Raw genomic sequence first — 23424 nt, 5'->3', positions numbered from 1 at the left:
AACCTCGGCGGATGTCATCTACCTCTATAAAGTCTTTGCAACGCTCCATTAACTCTGCCATGCTGGTGGGCTTTTTACGAATGAGATCCTCTTGCAAACTTTTACAAGTAGTGTTTCTCACAAAACACTCCACAGCTACGGAGATATCTACATCAACGATTTGTATACACAATTGGTTGAAAGTGTCCACATAGTCTCGGAGGGGTTCATTCGCCTTCTGTTTTAATTCAAAAAGCTTTCCAGATTTCACCACTGCAGGAATACAACCAGCAAATTTAGTACAAAATTCCCTGCTTAATTGATCGAAGCCGTTTATTGATCCTGGAGGTAGAGATTGAAACCACAAATAAGCTGGACCTCCCAGCGTGGTGACAAACATTTTGCAGAGCACGGGTTCGGTGGCTCGATTGAGCCTGGCCAAGATTCGATACTTTCGAACATGAGCCTCTGGATTATCTTTGCCTGTGTATATTGCGAGATTAGGAATCTTGAAAGCTCTGTCGGTTTCCTCTGCCTCGATCCAAGCTGCAAAAGGCGAATCCCTATTGGCGAATGAATTGTGCCTAGCATTTTCTTCGTTCATTTGGAGTACTAGGGCCCTCACTCTATCATCAAAATTCTCCGGATCCGCTCTGGGGCGACCCCTTCGTGGCGATCTGCTTGGAGAAGAAGAAGAAGAGGAAGAACTTGACCCAGACGATGGATCTGATGGCGAATGTCTTCCTGCATTACCAGGGCCGCCCCCTCCTCTCCCTCCACCATCTCCTCCACCACTTCCTCGGCCTGGGGGAGTTGGACCATTTCCTCCTTGTTGACCTCCAGACGAGGTGTGTCCAACAGTTCCTGAAGATGGATGTGGCGGTGGTCCACCTACATGAGATGTTTTTTCTGGCCTTTTGCTTCTTCTACGACTAGTAGATGGAGGTGATCTGCCACGGCGTGGGGATCTTGCTCGCTTATTTTATCCTTTTTATGCTTTTTACGAATGGGCTCCTTAAATCCGCCAAGAGACGAATTTGTCCGCGGGCGCCTAGGTACATTTGGTCCATCAAGATTAAACCTTGGAACCTCTGATCCGCCACGAGGGACCGTATCATTCCTTCGACTTCCCTCACCAGGAAATAACTCCCTGATAACCGGTCGTCCGCCACCCGATGTCGTAGTAGTTATCATGGAATCAATGTTGTGAGCTTGAAGGAATGAAGAGCTATAGGCACCTGGTCCCAGACTAAAGTTTAATGGAGGTAAAGATGAGACAGCTGACGTAGATACCGTACTCCAACGAGGAGGAAGAGTCATGAATGCCCGGAGGCGGTTCCCAATTTCAAGCCCATACCGTGCCTAGATATCCCGAGCACACATATCGATGAAAGAAGCAGTGGGCATATTTCCATCGATATTTGTTATAGGAGCAGTTGTGTTAGTGCGACCAGCACTAGATGTTGTAATTATCGGTGATTCAATCCCAGAGGAGGGATTTTGTCCTCCATCGGTCATGATGTTTCAGTGTGAACGAAAAACCCTTTATTTGATCAAGGATTCCACGTTCATCACACCAATTGATAGCAAGGGAGAAATTTCTGATCGGAGCTCGTCCCTGTGGGGGGCGTCGTTGGGTTCGACGGGGGAAACTCCGATGCCAAAGTCAGTAGAGAATATGAAGAATAAACTGTATTGACAAAGCTTAGAGAATATAGAAAAGTGTGAGTACCTTGATAGCCTAGAATGGTAGGCTATATATAGTTGAGAAGTTCGTAACCTCTAGGTAACTAGAAAGTCTCCATTAATGCTCATTTAATGGCGGTTACAAGTTACTCTTAACCTGGCGGGTAAGACAGTTAATGATCCATTTAATGATCCTTTATGGCCGAGCCGGCGGCCAGCCGTTACCAAGGTGAATGGAGAGATTCGCCTTAGAGATCCGCCAGTGGATCTCCTAGAGCTAATCCAGGGAGATTCGCCAGCCGACTTCCTTTGCTACGTGGCATATTTAAAGGCGAATATCTCTTTTGGTCCTCATGATAATATCTCGATGTTATCAAGGCGATACGCCACCAGCCTTACTTTCCTCTCATCAGGAATCCCAGCATACTCAAAGAAACGTTCAACTTCCGATAACCAGTCTAAGAATCCCTCTATATCCAGTTCGCCTCCAAAAGACGGTAAGTCTATTTTTAGCTTAAAGACATCATCTCTATCAAAGTTCCCTAGACCTGGGTATCCCCTAGCAAACTCCACACGTCGATTGTCAACAGGCCCAACATCCCTCATAGTTCTAACGGTATCATCATTTCCGATACCCTCAAAGTCATCACTATCACTATCAGCGTTATGCACAATGACAAAGTTAGGTCTTCTTACCTCAGGATCCCTAGGACCCATTTATGGAAGCGGTTGTTCAAGGGCTCCTTCCTTTCTCTGGGTCGATCCTCCCGCGGTTGGTCGGATTAGCGCCAGAACCTCCAGCTTGAAGTTTTCTAAGGAAGTGGTTAGCTCCAGGAACCGTTGATCGGTTTGCCTCTGCCGTTCATGGCTGGCTTGGATCTGCTCTGCGAGGTGCTCCCTCAGCTCCTCATACCTCCGGTCACTAGTTTCCATGGAATCTTGCAGTTGTCGGGGTTGAACCATTGCCAAAAGAAGTTTCGGGTCAGGAAACGATCGGCTCTGATACCAACTGATACAGATTGAAAGCGATAATGAAGGTTTTAATCGTAAACCCACAAAGATGTTCTTCTCTAGCTAAACTAGAAGGAGTGAATCCCAAGATAAAAGGTATTAAACCTTGAATTCTCAAAGAGAAAGAGTTGATTGATAAAAGTTGTCGTCATTCTTACAAAATGAGGATTTAAATACTTCCCCTTAATGGTAACAAAAGACTAGGATTACCCCTACTAGAGTTACAATAAGGCTATCCCTAAAAGGGTAAAATAGGTGATACGCCCCGACAACAGTACATTGGTACAGGTACGGATTGTCAGGGTTGTTGGTGAATTACTTTGGGAGGAAGTAAGCCTAGAGATCCGCCCAGGGTAGATGTTGATACACCTTCTTGCGTACTCCTAGATTCGCCCAGCTTGCTTGTCTTGGGGATCCGCCCTCCTAGGTATAACCTCCGTGGGTCCGATATTTGGGGATTCGCCAGGGCGCCTGTGATCAGTGATCTCAGTTAGGATGTCCGCATCACCCGTAGATTATACTCCCCCGTTCCACAATATATGTCTTTTTAGAGAATGTTTTTTGTTACATAATACATGTCATTTTGATTCAATCTATCCATATTAACTGATTTTTACCAAATATACTCTTATTTAAGTTGTCTTTTTACTTTGAGAATAGATAAAAATTAACTGATGCAATTAATACAAAGATAACAAAGTCTTTTATTTAAAATTAATTACATTTTTTAATTAATATACATTAACCTTAAAAGACATGTATTGCGGAACAGATGAAGTACTGTATATTATAGTAAAGGAGTACAAAAAGATTCAAAAAAGATATTAAATTAATTAATGAATAATAAGGGTAATTAAGTGGAGAAAAATTAGGGGTATGAGCTGTGAAAGAAAAGGGGAAAAAATGTCAGATAGCATGTGATTAATTTGGTTTGTCCCCAAAGAATAGGCACATGTAGGGTATTTATGTATCCTTTTTATTTCCATTAGCTAACCTTCTTCCCACCTTCCAATTACTCTCCTATTGGAATTTTTGTTGTTTTAATTAATTATTCAAGTGCATGCCAGGCACTAATCATCATTATCTCTTAATTAATTAGGATTACTATATATGGCTTATTCTAATACTTATAACAAATCAGGACTGATTCCGACGGGCTCGAGTATGGGTTGATTAGGGATGGCAATGGATACTCTATCCACAGATACTCGGCTCTATCCGATCCTAATGGAATTACTCGTATTTGTATAAAAGAGTATGAGATGTGTATGAGCTTAAAAACATTACATGTGCTGGGTATGTGAATGCCCCTGAGTTACTTGGTAGCGGCCATATATTTGGCGGGTAATGCATATTAGTTTTATCAATGGTTTTAGATGTAGGAAGTGAGATTCGAAATTAGGGATGACAATGAGTAGGGTATCCGCGGGTAGTTCCAACATATTTGCTCAGTAATAGTGAATTTGAAAATCTCAAGTATATCTAATGTAATAAGTTAATGGTACAATTCGGTTTGTAACTAAAGAAAAAATTAACAGTTTAATCTAATTCGGAATCTTTTTATTCGAATATTTGATCAAATTCAAGAATTTCCAATTTTTCTGCTCGGCTGTAATTTCGCATCATTTTTCTGACTAACGTCTTATGATAAAGCGGCGGAATCAGAATCCCAAATCTAACATGAAATTTGGTATCATTTTTTCTAATTTTGTACCCTCACCCCCTCTTTCTATACGAAGAGATACCTAAAATCACCATTCTAATTATAATATTTATATTAATTAGATGTAACATGTATGCACATTCTAGTATTAATTAAATTAGAGTTGCATGCTGTCAATTAAGCATCTTTGTATTGATGAAAGTACAAATTGTAATCAAAATCCCATGTGATTAGACATTACATGGGTTATATAGGTCGGTCTCTAGCTACTTAATCTAACCAAACACACATGCATCTATACTACCGGTGCGAGTCGCGAATACAGGGTTGGTCGGTTAGGAAGTCGATTTTGCACGTTTATGTTTAAAAACAAAATTTGCTAAATCGAACTTGCCTAATTTTTTCGTATACATACGTGTTATAATCTGAGTGGTTAAGAAACCCATTTTTAAGTATCAATGTAAAACTTCTTAAAATTAAATTAGATTGTGTCTAAGATTCTTAACATGTAAAAAAATTATGTTCAATAAAACAAAATTGGATTTAAGGAGAAAAAAATTAGAAATTTGGATTTAGGGGACTAACAGGCAAAAAAAAAAAATTTAAGAAGAGACTAACACTTCTTGGACCATCTTGAGGGTGTTAAACCATCACGCCTTTAATATTTCTTGGAGATATGGGAGCCGGAACCCCTCCTGGTCAGGCCAATTTGTCAAATACTCAATTTATCAAATACCTAATCAAAGTTTAATCAAATCATCAATTTAGTACCATCGTTAAATTTTGTGGAGACAAGCCGAAACTACCGCTGGTCACGTTGGCTCCAGAGGCTACTGGGGCCTGAGCCCCTGTATACGCCCCTGACCGATGGTAAATTACATACATGATGTATAATATTTGTGGTTTTTCATATTTTGGTGTACAATTAAATTTTGCACAATTTTGTACAACTTTTTAGAGACTTTCCACTAAAATGTACAATCGATAATTGTGACATGTCAACGTGTCACGTCAGCAATTTGATCTCTCTAAAAGTCAAAAGTTAATCGGTCAACGCGAAATAAACGTGTCACGTCATCAATTTTTACTGGTTAACGTGTTATGTCAGCAATTTTGACTTTTAGGGAGGCCACATTGCTGACGTGGCACATTGACCAATCATAATTATCGACTATACACTTTAATAAGAAGTCATCAAAAAATTATATAATTTTACATACGAAATTAAAAGCTATATATCAAATTGTGAAATAGAGCAAAAGTTTTACCCTAACTATATATTTACCCGTTTACTCGAATACAAACTTTTTATGATTTGCTTATAATGTTTTTTTTGATAGAAATTGGGACGAGACAGACCTTGAGCGGGGAGAGCACTCATGGCTCAAGAACTGTCAAACCCGACATATATTAAAAAAAAAGAAAAAGTGAGTGTTTGAACAAGAGAAGGGGAAGGAGAACAAATAAGAAGAAAGGGGAAGGAGAAAAGTTTAGAAAAGATCAAGAAAAACGCAAATGAAAAATATTACAGATGTCATCATTGATAAATCTGTGACAAAAAGCAGAAGCTGAAGGCCACCAATTGATCACAGAGGAAGAGACTCCAAACTTTGCTAAAGCATCAGCAACGCGATTCCCTTCCCTAAAGATGTGTGTATAATGTTCATCCTAGAACAAATGTTGAGACAGTGCAACCACTCTTGTCGAATACTCCAAGGAACATCCATGGAACGAAGTCGAAGCAGATTAACTACGTACATGGTGTCTGACTCAACCCAAAGATGATGCCAATTTTTCTCCCAAGTAAAATAGCGGCTCTCAATTCAGCCATATAAGCAAAAGAAGATGATTTGCTTATAATGACGAACACCATTAAATAATTAGTAAATTATCAAAGATAGTTTTTTTTTTTAAGAGTAAATTATCAAAGATTGAATAATTAGTAAATTATATATTAATGGTTATTTTTATATATGTGCTAAAGCAATCCATGCTTTCAAAATATGTTTTATAATGAAATTGAACTAACGATCTATTTGATTTACCTGCTGTTTGCTGCTATTTACTGTTTACTGTTAGAAAAAAAAAACTGTTTTTCTGAAAAATAGTGATTTCCGGTTTTTGTAAAAAGCTAATTTTCATGTATAAAATGCAAACAAGAGATTCTTAATCAAACACCCAAAACTCTCTGTTTTAGAATGAAAAGACAAACACGAGGAGAAAATAATGTAAAACAAACACTCCCTGAGTTTTTAAATATAATTAAAAAATTATTATTTTCCTTCTTTCTTTTTTTAAAGATGCGTACATATTTTCATAGATAAGAAAACAACAAGTACAACAAGAAAAGTAAGAAATAAAACCTTACACATGTAATATTTATTAGAATAAAATTGTTATTTTTTAAAACTAAGGTGTAAAAATACCGCTAAAGTTGATAGATATGAGTAATTTTACTCCCAACATCTAAAAATGATGCAATTTTACCCTAACGTCCAAAATGGTTCAACTTTACCCCTAAGGTTGGCAGCTAATAGCAAACTATTAGGATGATAATGGGTAGGGTACTCGCATATAGTGTCAATCTCAAATATTTATCCATTTATTTTTTTAATTACATGTACACGTCTCATTACCCTAACGGGTATACTTTTTGCATCTCATACCCATCCAATTTAATTCGCGGGTACCCTTACCCATTAAGAATCAGTACATAAAACAAAAAAAAAATTACAAAATTATCAAAGTATAAATTTAATAAATTATCCATATAAAAATTGAACAAATTGAACTTCAATCAATAAGAATAAAATAGTTTAATGGTATCACTCAATGGCTAAAGAAAAAATCAATCTATAAAAGTTTTATGATGGGTAACGAGTATCGAGCACCCTGGGGGATATTCTCATACCCGTCATGAGTAATAATTTTAATCTCATACCTGTCGCATACTCTTTTATACAGGATACGAGTAGTTTCATTAGGCGCGGGTATCCATAAGTACAGTGCCCGTTGTCATCTTTTATGATGCATCTATAAAACTTATTAAGTTACAGTTAAAAATCATAATTCTAATTTCCAAAATGATATATAACTGGTTTATAATTTTAGATCAATCAATCAATTATATATATATATATATATATATATATATATATTATTTATATCCGGTCTCACTAATCCAAAATATTTGGTTGAACTAAGTTACTATAACCTAATTATAAATCTAGTTTTATGTTGAATCTGATTCTGATAATATTGTCTTTTTTTAGCATGAGATATTGAATTATTAACTTTTAATAATAGCTAAAAAAACATCCTATAAAATTTGTGATTTTTCATTTTTTGGTGCATTAAATCCATGATCTTTTATTTGGACACATTAAGTTATTGATTTTTTACTTGTTCAAAAAATTTGATTGACCTCTGAACTTTCAAAGTTTCTTGATAGTCACTGAACTTACATAAAATATTCAGTTAGCCCATTAAATTTGCGTAAAACGTAATAAATTAATCACTCGATTGCAAAAAAAAAAAAGTTAAATACAGAAAATGTATTCCACGTGCCTTATAATGTTATTACATAATTCAAAAATAGATTAAAAAGAAAATTATTACTTAGTTAACTATAAAACTTTTCTTCTCTAATATTACAACTACATTACCCCGATCTTGATAGTTTATTTTTTTTTAAGACAAGTATAATATATCTTCACATTTAATTTACTTTTTTACAATCGAGTGATTAATGATTACATTTTGTATGATTTCAATGGACTAACTGAATATTTTATATAAGTTTAGGGGCTATCGAAACACTTCCACAGTTTAAGCCAACTCTGTAATACAATTTAGAAGAAAGTGCATGAGCAGTGTTTGATATAATTCCGTGAAGATTGGAGCACATCACGGTGATAAGCACATACAAATAATATGAAAATGTTGGATGAATCATTCATGTACAGAGTAGAGTACTACTACCTAACCTATTGCATGCCCCATTTATGTCCCACTAAACAAATTTATACCTATTTGTAAATAATGTTCGCTTTACGAACGGTGTAGAACCCGTTTATTTTATCAATTGTTTGATGTTACTGTTTGTTATTTATTGTTTACTGATACAGTTTGCTATTTACTGTTCGAAAAACAGCTGTTTCAAAAAGCAGGGATTCTCAGTTTTTGTAAAATGCTAATTTTCAGGTGTAAAAGGTAAACAGAATGTTACTAATCAAACACCTAAAACCCCATTTTTTGAAGTGAAAAAGCAAACAATAACATGAAAATGAGCAACCAAACACACCCGTAATGTAATATAATGTAACCAATAATTCTATTACTATGGTTTACAATTAAAAAAATGATGAAATATAATTACTATTATAATACTTATATTTGCTTAGTTATATGTAATCATAAAATTTTATTTACACAATTAAAATCAACGGAAAAACGTAAAAAAAAACTGTAATAAACAAAAAAAAAATGAAAAACAAAAAAAAAACCGTGAAAAATTTTAGATTGAAGGGAGAATAGGAATTACGAATTTCTTTACAACCGTACGAAATTCTTACTACCTTATTGATAATAGTTCTGCTCATATGGTAGATGTAAATGTTTATTTAAATATGATGCGAACATCTCCCACACTGATCCGAAGGAAGGAGCCAAATCAGCCAACGCCAACCACACGCCATCGATGCAACAAAGAGCTGCTGAAATGGAGCTCCACATACCGTGTGGCTTATCCACACGTCGTGTGGAGTCCAAGGTAAAACCTCCACCGGGCTAATAACTTAGCACACGGGCGTGTGGAGGGTGTTCCATTCTCACACGTTGTGTGGCCCTGATTTTCAGCTCAAGAAAGTTCCAAAAGTGTGGACTGGAGACAAGTGTTGTCCTATTTTCTGACTTCTCTTAATTATGATTATGTCACTGTCCTTATTTACTATTAAGTTTATTTCCCTAAATGCCATTTGGCATCCCTTTCCCATATTACCCCTACCTTTTTTAATGGATTCGTAACCCTAACTAGGTTAATTGTGTCTTTTGCATTTAAATAGAGAGAGCTATATAAAGCCTCTCATTTGTAAAGATTTGTAACTTTCAATTAGACCTGTCCACGGGCCCGGGTACCCGCCCGGCCCGCCCAGGTCCGTGTCCCTTGGACCGGGCTTGGACAATAAAAATTGTTCATCGGCCCAGCCCGGCCCAGGCCCGCCAAAGCCCGCCTATTTTTTGGGCGGGCTTGGGATTAATAAAAATAACACAGGCCGGCCTAGCCCGGCCCGCTTATTAATATTAATTAATAAATATTTATTTATATATTAAATATTTATTTTTAAGTATAATATTTATTTTTTTATAATTAACAATTATATATATATATTTAGGTGGGCTTATATGGGTTGGGCTCGGGATTTGATTTTTAAGCCCGAGCCCAGCCCGGCCCGAGCCCGCCTAAATTAATTGTGGGCTGGGCTGGGCTTGGGCTGAGCATTTTTACTTAAAAACCCGACTGGCCCGGCCCAGCCCGGCCCATGGACAGGTCTACTTTCAATTAATCAAAAACATTATATATATTCTCTTTTAAGAGTTTTTATTAAGGTTTCATAGCTTCAACAATAGGGAATTTCTATCTATTTCCTACGAATTTAGTCCGTGAAACCCGGAATTAACTCCTTCAAGTTTTAGCTTGAAAAGAACCTCTTTGTTAGTTTAAGATTAAAACTAACTCGTTCAAACCCGATCTGTATCAGAATATCAATTTCGTTTTTATCCTATGAATTTTTCGAATTTCAGATGTAAACTTTCGTCATTTCACATAAATTTTAGAACAATGTGTACAATTCAATGGACTATTACAATATTTATATTTGTTTAGTTAAATGTAAAGAATGTGGTTATTAATTTGATTTTTTATTTATAATTGTGGTTATTGATTTGATTTTTGTTTACACTTTTGCGGTTTCTATAAAAAATAGTCAATTTCCATATGCGGTAAAAATTCAAAAAGTACATATACATAATGTTTGTGGATGTAAACAATGTTAGTCACTAATTTCATTTTTGTTTATGTTTTCATTGGATTTGATTGCGGCTTAGTCTATTGTAAGCTCAGTATTTTTTGGTGTGTATTTTCATTATTTGTGTTTTCATGTTTTCCCCCTTTTTTGGGTTTTTAAGTTTTTCTAGTTTTTTTGTTTTACCATTGAATAAGAATTGTACATAATAAGTATTAAATAAAAATGCAAATGTTAGTCATAATGAAGGTTCATGCATATTTTTTATGTAATGCTCATTACATAAATTTGTAAGGAAAAATCGGGTGATGTATTTGTGATTCTATTACAACAAAAACAATATAAGTAATCCAAATATGGTAATGACCATCCATTGTAATGAGGATTCCATTACAACGCTTATCACGACATACCAAACGGGACCTAAGGGTGTTAAATCGGATTATCATATAGTAGCAATGTTTAAGAAAACTACGGTCATGACCAGCTAAACCCGTCTAGGCACTTGAAATTGAGAATTCGTTCCTATTTTTTCGGATTAGTTCATTTGAATGCTTTTTGGCCCCTTGGTAATTTGTTTACTACCTAAATGGTGATCGAAACAAAAAAAAAATGTTTTATTATTATTATTTTGATTTTTCGTTTTATCATAATTCATTTTTTAATATTATCGCATGATTATTAATGTTGGATATTTTTTTTTATTTTTTTCTCTACTTGTTTCCATTATATGATTTAAGATTTTAAGAATATTGTTTCACAATTTTTCGGTAAATTATATTACTTATGAACATTCTTTTTACTTGTCTAAGTTGTTTCAATGATATTGTTATAAAAACGTTGTTGTTTGTATATTTTTAAGAATATATGTTATGAATATACATATTTTTCTATAGTAATTCATATTATATTATTAATTTTAAATAGTATAATATATATTTTAATTTTATTTATATAATAATATATTTTTAAAAAATAAAAAAAATACAAATTTAATTAATTCCCAATTAATCCTCAATTAATCCCATAAATAGAACAATGTTTATCAGGAGAAATTTTACAGTACTCCGGGAGTAATACTCCCGTCCAATCAAAATCGTTTTTGAATCCCACTACATGGGCATGATGTGTGGAAAGAGAAATATATATACACATGTCATGGATTGATTGGACGGGAGTATTACTCCAGGAGTACCCTAAAATTTTCCGTTTATCAGACTAGCACCTAATATATATTTTTTACAACTTTATATAATAATCATATTGTATGATCTATATATTTTATTTGATATAAATAATACAAAAATTATAATCATGTCAAACGAATTTTCCGAGAAATTTATACAAAAAAAAAAATAGCTATTGTTTGATCATTACGTTACATCATCTATATATTTCATGTGATATAAATAATAATAAAATGATAACCATCTCAAATATTATGAATTAATATTAAGAGAAAAAATTATTATTGGTATAAATTTTATTAATATTATTAAATTTGTACTATACTACTACATTTATATAAGTTCAAATGTAAATATTTAAAGTCCGCTTGAACACTCTTGACTTTCTATTTTTTCGGTTTTTGACCGATCCATTTTTTATAATCATATCCATAGGTGAAATTTAACCCACTTTAGATGGAAAATTAAGTAATTTGTTAAATTTTCTTATCACGTAACACAATTTTTAACATGTGATATTTGGAAATAACAATTAAAAAAATTTCATATATACTGAATATATGTGAAAAAATATAAAAAAAATACTTTATTTATTCACATATTAAGTCTATATGAAAAAAATTAAAACAATTATCACACATATATGTCACGTATCAAAAATCGTATAATGTGAAAAAAAATAACAAATCGGTATTAAATATCACATATGAGAATATCAAAGAACAAATATTGCCAACTAATACCATGTGAGAATTCCAAAGTCTCGGATCGAATCGGTATATCCAATGACAATATTTTAGATGCCAGATAGGCCAATATAACTTTAATACTTTTTAACTTTAATACTTTTTATGGTATAATTCATGTTTTAACTGTATTTATATAATAAAGTAAGTATTCAAAATTTTAAAAAAAAATACAAAACTGAAAAAGCAAAGAACTGCTCTGATAAAAAAAAAAAACGTTTCCTCCTCCTTGCTTTCTTCTCTTCTCTTTTCTTACTATTTTCTGTCAAGGTCTTCAAACCTTTATCTCTTTTGTGGATCTACTTTGTAGAAAAAGGAATTCTTCCTCCTCTCATCGGGTTAGATTTACTGTATTTTTCTTTATTGTATTTTCTTTTTAGTCAATGCTTATATAATTTATTGGATCTCTATATTCGTTCGAATTGTATTTGCTCTCTATTATTCTGCTATTTATATCTTTTTCGGATTCAGCAAGAGCGGAAACGATTTATTTTATACGTGGATCAATATATCTACATGGTTGCAACAAAAGAAATGACTTAGATCCCAATGCTTGAAAGGATCTAAATGATGAAGATTCGATTGCAGTTGCTTGGATTTCAATAAAGTATATGTTTTATTGTTTTTTAGTGTGTTTTGTACATTTTATGACTTTTTATGCTCTTTGTAGTCGTTTTTCTCCCATTGTAGATTTTGTAAGATTTTTTACCTTTCCCGTTTCTTGTTGTGCTTATTCTTTTCGTATCTAATAAAGCTATAAGCATTTTCATCAAAAAAAAAAAAATACAGAACTATAAATCTAATTAATTTTCTGAGAGTGCCGTCCGCTCAACTAACGCTCAACATTTTTTACAATCTTGATGTATGATGTCAAAATCTTGCCACGAATATATATATATATATATATATATATATATATATATATATATATATATATATATATATATATATATAGGAGAGGGCTCTTGTGAGAACCATTTCTTAGATAAGAACACTTTCTTAGGTGAGAACCACTAAAACTACGTAGTTTTGAGTCTAAAAATTAAAAAAAAAAAAAACGATGTTGCCATGGGGGTTCAAACCTTGGACTCTTTTGTTTACAAAACATATTACTTACCACTAAGCTAATTACTTTTCTTAAGTGTGATGTCGCGCGCTGATTAATATACCACTGCACTTCTAGCTTCTATTGTTTAATATTTAACGCATGCACTTATTAATATCGATTAAATGTGCATTATAATGAATTATTAATAGAAAAAAATCCAAGAACATGCTCTAATTTCTTATTTATTTAATTCCTCCATATTTTTGTAATTTATGTTTTAAAATGTTAAGGACGATGTTCTAAATATTGTTACATGTGTTCTTAACTTTATAATTTGTGTTCTAAAAATTAAGTATAATGTTTAAAAAAACAGTAAATATATGGACCATTTTTGCATTTGTTCTATAATATAATTTATAATTAATAAGTGCATGCGTCAAATATTAAACAATGAAAGCTACAGTGCGATGGTATAATAATCAGCGCGGCACATATCACATAAGGAAAGTAATTGGCTCAGTAGTAAATAATTTGGAATGTAAATAAAAGATCTAAGGTTCGAACCCCCATGGCAGTAGTGTTTTTTTTAATTTTTAGACTCAAAACTACGTAGTTTTAGTGGTTCTCACCATAAGGAAGTGTCCTCACCTAAGAGGAGGTTCTCACTTGATCCCTCCTCTCTCTATATATATATATATATATATATATATATATATATATATATATATATATATTCCGCATGACAAAATTTTGATTATTTATTATTCACGTGACATCTCGGATGAATGTAACACCTCGGATGAATGTATTTGATGGTTATCCAATAAAAATACTATAAAAGTGAAATCAAAAGTAAATGGCCATGGTTTTCTCTTTTAAGAATTTAAAATTTATAACATTTCTAGTAGTTGAAGGATAAAAAATGTAATTAAATCCTATAGATTGTATTGTCGTGTAAAAAATTGTTAATAAAAAAAATTAAATAGGATCACAAACATATTTCCCTTTTTAAACTCCAAAACAATGAGACGCACATCACAATATTTTCTTGCAATGACATTCTTAAATAGAGAAAAAACAATCAATTTGATCCTCAAATCAACTTGATTAGCAATACGTAATAGAGTTAAAATGAACTTTGTGTATTAATTTCATCTACAACTCGATATCTCGGGTCAAATTAGTCCAAAAACTAACACGTGTCAATATCAGAAACGAACACGTGTTCAGGAACCACGAAAACCGACAACCATTGAAGATGTATGTAGTAAAGCAGTTTACATGATCAATCCAACATCTGAATTCAGAATTCTGAAACTCTCATATTTCTGAGCTGTTGATTTTATGTGTTCACAACTTCTGCATGAACACTAATCTTGTTTAGAGTAATAACAAAACACGTTTAGTACATAATCATTCATATTAAACTCTTAGGCTGCTAGAAAATAAGAAACATATCAAAATGTCTCAAGAATTAGTATGCAAAATCCTAATAGTTAACGTGATAATTGTATAAAAATACTCTTTTAACTTGGCAGATCGGATCAAACGAGTTTAAATTAATTTCTATAACCAAATAACATATCCGCCTTAATTCGACTCGAGAGTTGACATGATATTTAATAAGTATTGAGTTAAAGCAGATCAACCCGCGAGTTTAACTAAATAATAGATATAAAGTGTTTGCTTAAAAACAGTTGTTGATAACCATTTTAAAAGGAAAATCAGTTAATATCCACTGCTGCCAACAAACAAGTACAATAGTAAGAGTTAACTAAACGAAGACAAAAATAAGGGCAGAGTAGAAAATTAAACCTTAAGCTTTTAGCAATTGCAAAACCGTTCCCGTGGTTTAAAAGTTGTTAACATGGATCGGAGGTTTCCTCTATTTACAAAGAGTAACTTTTTCGCAAAAAACCATCTAAATTTGCGTAGGTGGCAAATATTCGTAACAAAGTTTCAGCAATCTTTTTCATCTCATTTTACCCTCTAACATATTAGGGATAAAGGATCAAATTTGACCCTAATGTTTCCAAACAAGATCAATTTTAGTTAAGCGTTATCGAAAATTTTAAAAAAATAGTTTGACTATTTAACCATCATATTGGACCTTCCAAACATCAATTATTCGATAAACTGGAGTAATTCCGTACATATTAAATATCTTAGATATAATTGATGTTCGTAAGATCCGATGTGATAGTTAAATAACAGTCAAACTAGTTTTTTTTATTATGATTAACTTTTACGTGTAGACTTAGTTGTTAGCATTTTAACAGATTTTTCTGAAACTATATTAGTAACACATTACATATAGTAGATATAATTGATGTTTGGATGGTTCGATGTGATAGTTAAATACCAGTCCAACGGGCTTTTCAAATTTTCGGTAACGCAGTACTACAATTGATCTTATTTGGAAACGTTAGGGTTAAATTAAATTTGGACCATTCTATACGTTACGGAAAATTTGCAGTTCAGTGAAAACGTTAGGGTCAAATAACTCAAACTCTTCTTTTGTACCAGCGGTTTTAGTGAAAGAAGTCTATCTTTGCATATTAAAGAAACAAACCTCGTAGCTTTGTTTATAAACTGTTAAACCATAAAAAAAAGTCTTTACAAATATACCAAATCACAAGATTTATTTTTGTACTTATCCCTAAAGATCAGTGAACTGCAAACCAATATAATACTCTTGAAAGAGTTAACCAATCTGCCTAATTTCCATGTTTCTCAGTTAAGCCATACCAAGCTTTCATCATGCAGCTAAATCAACAAGCATAGTTCACACACTGAGATAACTAAACATAGAAACTTGCCCTATCAGAATTGCCAAGTACAGAAGACATGAACAAAAAAAAAAAAAAGAAACCCACAGAAACAAGTAACTTACCTTGATATCAGGGCTGCACCAAAATCTCCATTTATAAAGCTCCCATTCTCCACACACAACTTTGCTAGACATGGAATCACCGAAAATGGCACCAAATGTTGTCTTAATTCTCATTACTCTCACCACTCTGCTGATACCTTCAATGGCATTGCCAGAAAAAATTCATGATCTGCCTCAAGACTTGAAAAAGAGGTATGACGATTGGATTGCGAAACATGGTCGAGTTTATGGCTCGAAAGCTGAATACTATTTGCGGTTTGGAATCTACCAAACCAATGTTCAGTTGATTGATTTCATCAATTTCCAGAATCTGTCATTCAAGCTCGCTGATAACAAATTCGCAGACATGACGAATAATGAGTATAGATCACGCTACCTTGGTTTTCGAAGCAAAGGACACAAAAGAAAGTACACGAGCCGAAAGCATCATAATTTCACAGATTTGCCAACTGAAGTAGATTGGAGAAAGAAAGAAGCTGTAACCCCAGTTAAAGATCAAGGCCAATGTGGTATAGCTTCTTTTCCATATCATATTTCCATTACCTTTACTTGTGTTATTTTGAGAGAAAACGACATTTCGTATTATCGAAAGATAAAGATTTCATATTCAAGAACGAGGATACGTAGTGAACAAACATAATCCTTATAATTCTTCCTTTGATTGCTCCCTAAAATTCTTGTATTACAGCTAACTATGTTCACATATGCAAGCTGGAGCATAGATAATAATCATCCTAGCTTGTTATTAGCAAAGACATCAACTAGTTGTTAGGCGATATGAGACCAAATGAAATGACCGGAAATTAGCATTGGAAATGCAGAACGGGACCAGAAGAGACCAAAGTCTGAGATGTTGTGAAACACCATCTCTAGAGAAGGTGGAGTTAGTCTGGCCGCTCTCTAGGGCAAACCTAAAACTGGCTACTCAACTCAGACAACCAGAACTTAGAAGCTCAACTAGGTTCCGGTACCATGTTATTTAAGAAGTGGACAAATATGCTAATCCCCATAATTGTTCCTTTGGTTCCTCCCTAAAATTCTCCTTCTACAGCTAGCTATGTTCAAAGTTGTTAAAGGCGCAAGGCGCAAAGGGGTCCTCCTGGAGCCAAGGTTCAAGGCGCAACGCAAGTCGCGGGAGCCTGAGGAACATGAGGCACAGAAAATAAAAAAAAATATATACTCTATTACTAGTTAAAGCATATTAATATTTGATATCAATATCACTAATACTCTATTACTAGTTACTAAATGTCAAAAACACCAAATTAAGTTCATACTTCATAGAAACATTAACATAAAACAGTAAAAAAAAAAAACCTAGTAAAAACATTATATTTTACTATTCTTATTTACGTCTCTTATTCTTATTTAGATCAACGGTTAAGATTAGTGGTTGAGATTAATCAACCATTTGTTTTAACACAAAACAGTAAAAAAAAAAAAAAAAAAAAAAAAACTATTGAAAACAGTATACGTTATGAGGCACGCCTTGACTCAGGCTCTGAAGCCCAGGCAAAGTGCACAAGGCGAGAGCCTTTTTAAACTGCGTGTCGCCTTGTGCAATCAAGGCCCATTACCTCGAGTCTTGTGTAAGGCGCATATGTTCATCTTATAACAACTTGGATAGAGTATAAGTGCACTTCATAGAAGACTAGGTTCCGGTAATTACCTTGCTTTTACTTCGAAAATATTTACATGAGAAGATCTCTGAAGTTAGTTTCTTGTAATACAGGAAGCTGTTGGGCATTCTCTGCAGTTGCAGCTGTAGAAGGTATTAACAAAATCAAGACAGGAAAGTTAGTATCTTTATCAGAACAAGAACTTGTAGACTGTGATGTTACAGATGATTGCAGTGGTTGTAATGGTGGACTAATGGACAAGGCATTTTCATATATCAAAAAGATTGGAGGACTCACCACAGAAGATGATTACCCTTATAAAGCAATAGACGACACCTGCAAAAGCGACAAGACGAAAAATCACGCAGTTGATATCAGTGGCTATGAAACAGTACCTGAAAATAGTGAGACAAGCCTACAAGCTGCAGTTGCCAAGCAGCCTGTTTCGGTTGCAATTGATGCTGGTGGTTTGAATTTTCAATTCTATTCTCAAGGTATCTTCACTGGCTTCTGTGGGAAGCAACTCAACCATGGAGTCACAGCAGTTGGCTATGGAGAAGATAATGATGGAAAGTACTGGATAGTGAAAAACTCCTGGGGATCCAATTGGGGCGAGTCGGGCTATATAAGAATGAAGCGTGATTTCCAGGACAAGGAAGGTGTCTGTGGCATTGCTATGCAGGCTAGCTACCCTCTCAAGTAACGACTCTAACGAGCAACCTTGGAAGATCCCGGTTTTATGATAATTGGATGACGGCTTAACGGGGTTCTCTCCAGATAGTAATCACATAAAAATTTCAAGTAGAAGATGTTGGATAGTTAAATTTGAGAATAATTAAGAACTGCAAGATGCATGATAAGCATAAGAAATACCTTGTATGATTAGGATACTTCTTGATACACATTGTTCACTTCTCTGACGCTAATTTCCTCTATATTTTAGTGTCCTTTTGTGTTTCCGTTTTGGTGTTTTATTTCAAACAGTAGATAGTGTTTTGTTAAGATTAGAAATATCTAAGGATAACTATTTTGGAAGGAAAATCATCTAATATCTACCACCTATCAGCAACAGCAAATAATAAACAACTAACTGTGATAGCAAACAATAAACAACAACACCTTAACCAAACAGGTCTAATCATTTTAAAGAGCTCATGATCGGGTGGGTAGAAAATTAAAGAGCTCGAGCTCAACATAATGTTCATGAACTGTTCACGAACTGCTCATTATTTGTTCACGAGCTTTTCTCGCGAGCAGCTCGTTAATTCTGTTCATGAACTTTGCTCGCAAACAACTCATTAAGTGTGTTAATTAATTATGTTCATTTGAAATTTCTTTAACACAAATAGTTTTGAAGCCTACAAAATTAAAGTTTACACAAAACTAGTAGTTCTACAATTTCCCCTTTATAGAAATATTATTATTAGAAAAATAACCGAACTAAGCTTGCTCACGAGCATGTTCATGAACATTATAATCGAACTTGTTCATGAACCTGTAACCGAGTCAGTTCACGAGCTTTCAAACCAAATTTTACCGTGATCAAGCTTGGCTCGCTTATAAATTGAGCCAAACATGGTCGATCTTTTATCGAGCCAAACACTGAACCGCTCATGAACGGCTCGACTCATTTACAGCCCTACATGTAATAATAAGGCTATCAAGAGATCAAAAGGTGGCAACAACAAACTTTCTTCTTGATAGAACAGACTGCATGTTCAACATCTGATAATATTTTGTCCTTCTGGAGTGAGAACTAGACCTTCAAATGTCAATGCAAATTCAAGGTTCAATATATGCAAATATAACGTTTTTAGGACATGTTTGCTTCAGATGTTGCTATTTACTATTGTTATCGTTAGCTATGTGGTGTTACTGGTACATATTTGCTGATTCCTTCCTTCGAAAATAGTAATCAGCCATTGTCACTTTATATCTACTATTTATATAAAACAGCAAAAAGGAGTTACAAAAAGGACAACTAAACGGGCAAAATTTGCATTATCATCAAAATCAGCTTGAACAGAGAATTATAAGAACAAGAACAATAAGTTTCAGTGCTTAAGAAGAATTGGTGGTTGAGAGAAGATTTTTATTGACTTTGTTCTTATAGGCTATAAGAAAGTCAAGCAAACTATGCAAACTCCACCATTATTAGGTTAGCAAGATACATTATCGTTAAAATGGCACTCAAAAACACTTCCAATCATAAAAAATAAAAATACAAAAGTCAAAATCTTGCACCTATGTTGCACGGACACTCTCTTTAATAGCGTTTTTGCGTTTCGTATCTGTTGTCGTTACGTGTCTGTGTCTGTTTCTGTTGTGGTTTCAAAGTTATTTTATGAAGGTTATGTTTTAGAAATAATGTTTTCCATGTCCGTGAGGGCTGTAAATGAGCCGAGCCGCACATGAGCAGCTCATTGGTAGGCTCGGCTCGGGTCGATTTGTAAATGAGTCACTCGTGAGTACGATTTACTGGCTCGGTTATTAAATGAGCGGAGCTTGAGCAGGTCAAAGGTCAGCTCAAAAGCTCGCGAGCATGCTCGATTAGAACATTTATGAACAAATTTTAGTTTTGTAGTAAACTATATAGCTTTGTGTTAGTTCACAAATATAAACTTAATATTATTTCATTTGCTATTAGATGAGTTAGTTCACAAATATAATAAATGAGTAATAGACGAACTATTTGTAAGCATATTGTTTATTTATTCACGAATATTGCTTGTGAGTTTGTTTATGTACAAATTAAAGAGTTGTTTAAGAGCAAACTTCATAAATATAATTAACGATATGCTTACAAACAATTCATAGTTAGATAATTTTCTTAATGAACCAAGTTCAAAGAGGATTTTGCACTCGAAACAAGCTCGAAGCTCGGCTCGAGCACGTTCATTTTCTAATGAACTGAGCTGAGTTTGAGCAAGCCAAAGCTCGACTCGGGCTCGAGCTCGTTAATTTTATAGCTAGCCGAGTTTGAGCAGAACAAAGCTCGGCTCGGCTCGATTACAGTGCAACATAGTCTTGCACAAATAAGTAATATAAAGCAAATTGCAATGATTCTCTGAAAAATATGAGTAATGCTACAAAATGATGTAATCCATAAGAAAACACAAACCTATACTTTTGTAACAACCAGCAGCCAATAGAGGTGAGATCAATTCCGTGCGATCCCGGGATTTGTCGATGATATGGTAATTAATGATATTATGGGCTTAACCGAACCAAGCTCAGGCCCATTAATTACCAGCCCATCAAGAAGACCTTTCTGGAAGATAAAGATGGAAAGGAAACTTCGGATATCAATACACACTCAACTCTGCTTATTGTGGAATTATAGGGTCCGATATGTTGATACATGCACAAAAGCACAATAGTTATCTATAAATGGCGGGATTATAGGGTCCGATATGTTGATACATGCACAAAAGCACAATAGTTATCTATAAATGGCGGGGAGGTAATCACCACAGGTACATGACTTCTAATACTACGTTACTACAAAACTGCTTTCATGTTATTATTCCCATCACTGACTTAAGCATTGGCCAAACTCCTGCTCCTGTAGTACTGTGTTCTTTCTTCTCAGGTGACCTGAAGCGAGCAAACAGGGTGTAATTGGATATTCCGATATCAGTCGAGATTGTACTTAATGAAAGTTAACTGTACAATTTGGTTCCGTCCAGCTAAGCCATTGCATTTATGAATTCAATTTTGCAAATCTGTGCCTCACAGAACAAGCGAGTTCCCATTCACCAGCAGCAACAAGCCCTTCAACAACCCTCAGCCTAGCTTTAATATAAGGTATAAACTCTTTATCTGTCATCCTCATCACGACTTTTCCAGCCAAAATATATTCTTTACACTCTAAACATCCTTCAAGCACCAATTCATAGCTTTCAAATCCGACATTGCAACCCTCTTTCTCCAAGAACTCAATCATATCAACTGCTATCCATATTTCCCTATTCGCCCGCAATGCTGCTGCTAGTTTCACCACAGTCCCCTGTCTCGGATTCAATCCGAATTTAACCACCATTTCCTTCATCATCTCTACTGCATAAGCAGATTTTCTGATTCTACAGAATGAGTTTACAACAGTGCTATAACCTGCTAAATCAGGAACACATCCTGCTTTCCCCATGCCTTTCAAAACTTTCACAGCCTCCTGTAACTGATCAACAGCACAAAGAGAATATAGAAGATAGTTACATAAGCCAGAATCAGGATTATACCCAATTGACTCCATCTCCAACAGAATGCTAGCTACAGACTGAAGTTTTCCCCTCCGGTGAAGCCAAGCAGACGAGAGAAGAAGACGGGTTTGCGGGACAGGGGAGAATCCGGACCGAAGAGTTCGCTGCAGAATGGCGAAGCTGAGAGGGAGAGGATTGGGGCTTTGAAGGGCGTAAGTAAGGAGATGTGAATACACAGGTTGGAGGAGAGAACGGGGTTTGAAAGCTATGAATGATTGCAAAATTTCATCAGTGACTTGAGTTCTTCGATCCAAAGTTAGGTCAGAGAGGAAGGAAAAGGGATTTGAATTTTGGGGAGATTGTTGTTTTAGAGAACTGATAAGGTCAGGGATTTGATGATAGGCTTTGGTTTCAACTGCTGTTTCGATGGTTTGTTCAAGTGAAGCAATTGCGCGAACCAGAGGAAGGTGAAGGCGAAAATGGTGGGAATGAAGAGGATTGTTGAAAAACTTTGCAACCCCAATTACCATTTTTGACGTTATTGTTAGTAGCTAATAGAACCAGGTAGAAAGGAAAGAATCATGAAAATAGCTGAAGTTTGAACCCAGATTTCATTGAGGAATATAGTCGAACAGTTGATGGGCAATCCAAGTCTTCGTTGTAAATAGAGAACTCTGATGAACTGGACATGGACTTTGTTCAAACAGATTAAAAAAACGCTGAAACTTTTATCGAGAGGCCATAGATTTTTCACCATGAGAAGCTGGGTTGGGCCATGAACTTGTTGTGTAAACACACTTCTTTGTTAATCAAACAGAAAGGTGAAATTTTGAGCTCAAATTGTATGATTCTAGTAAGCTTCAACAAATTTATACTTATGGAGATTAAAGCTGATAATTATAGGCCAATTTATATTAATAACTGACATTACGCCAATATCAACTCAGCTCATGAAGAATGAACAACAAAAATATGGAATCGAACTCTTGATCACCTAGTTGAAGAGATACTGATCCTATATCATTAACCAATTAATAGTTAAAGACCCGGTTCATATTAATATTTAACATATATATTAAAAAAAGTCTCAAACTTTTTATTTAATTCTCAATTATAATCAAATTTTATTCATCGACGAAGAAATTTGAAGGTGGAATATGACCTTGATTAAGACATTTCAAAAAAGTTGCATTCATTTCATCGGCTGCCTATACCATAAGCTTCTAAAGTTGTTTATCTCGATTAGTTACTCTAACTCCGCTTATATAACACATTTTTTATGTTTCTCCAATAAGAAAAGATATTGATCCATAAAGATCACTTACCTTTTGGTTGACTTCCTATATGTAATATAACTTTTCTTTTTATAA

The 23424-nt window shown here is 34.3% G+C and overlaps 2 protein-coding genes across 2 annotated transcripts; one reads left to right on the top strand and one right to left on the bottom strand.

Annotated features, from left to right (window-relative positions):
• Positions 1-16237: 16237 nt before the first annotated feature.
• LOC136230982 (ervatamin-B) lies at positions 16238-18558 on the top strand. The gene is made up of 2 exons (XM_066020207.1): positions 16238-16745; positions 17969-18558. Exons 1-2 carry the CDS (start codon positions 16307-16309, stop codon positions 18556-18558), a joined length of 1029 nt encoding a protein of 342 aa, XP_065876279.1. The 5' UTR covers positions 16238-16306.
• Positions 18559-20915: 2357 nt separating this feature from the next.
• LOC136230983 (pentatricopeptide repeat-containing protein At1g06270) lies at positions 20916-23164 on the bottom strand. Its single transcript, XM_066020208.1, has one exon. It carries the CDS (start codon positions 22582-22584, stop codon positions 21559-21561), a length of 1026 nt encoding a protein of 341 aa, XP_065876280.1. The 5' UTR covers positions 22585-23164; the 3' UTR covers positions 20916-21558.
• Positions 23165-23424: the final 260 nt, after the last annotated feature.

The sequence above is a fragment of the Euphorbia lathyris genome, chromosome 5 (assembly GCF_963576675.1).
Source record: "Euphorbia lathyris chromosome 5, ddEupLath1.1, whole genome shotgun sequence".
In the NCBI taxonomy this organism is placed as follows: Eukaryota; Viridiplantae; Streptophyta; class Magnoliopsida; order Malpighiales; family Euphorbiaceae; genus Euphorbia; species Euphorbia lathyris.
Note: the sequence above shows the minus strand (reverse complement) of the source record. Positions and strands in the feature narration are given on the sequence as shown.

Coding starts and splice junctions, on each gene's coding strand:
- LOC136230982 (XM_066020207.1), top strand. CDS start 16,307: ATGGAATCACCGAAAATGGCACCAAATGTTGTCTTAATTCTCATTACT. Junction 16,746..17,968: donor TAAAGATCAAGGCCAATGTG/GTATAGCTTCTT, acceptor CTTGTAATACAG/GAAGCTGTTGGGCATTCTCT.
- LOC136230983 (XM_066020208.1), bottom strand. CDS start 22,584: ATGGTAATTGGGGTTGCAAAGTTTTTCAACAATCCTCTTCATTCCCAC.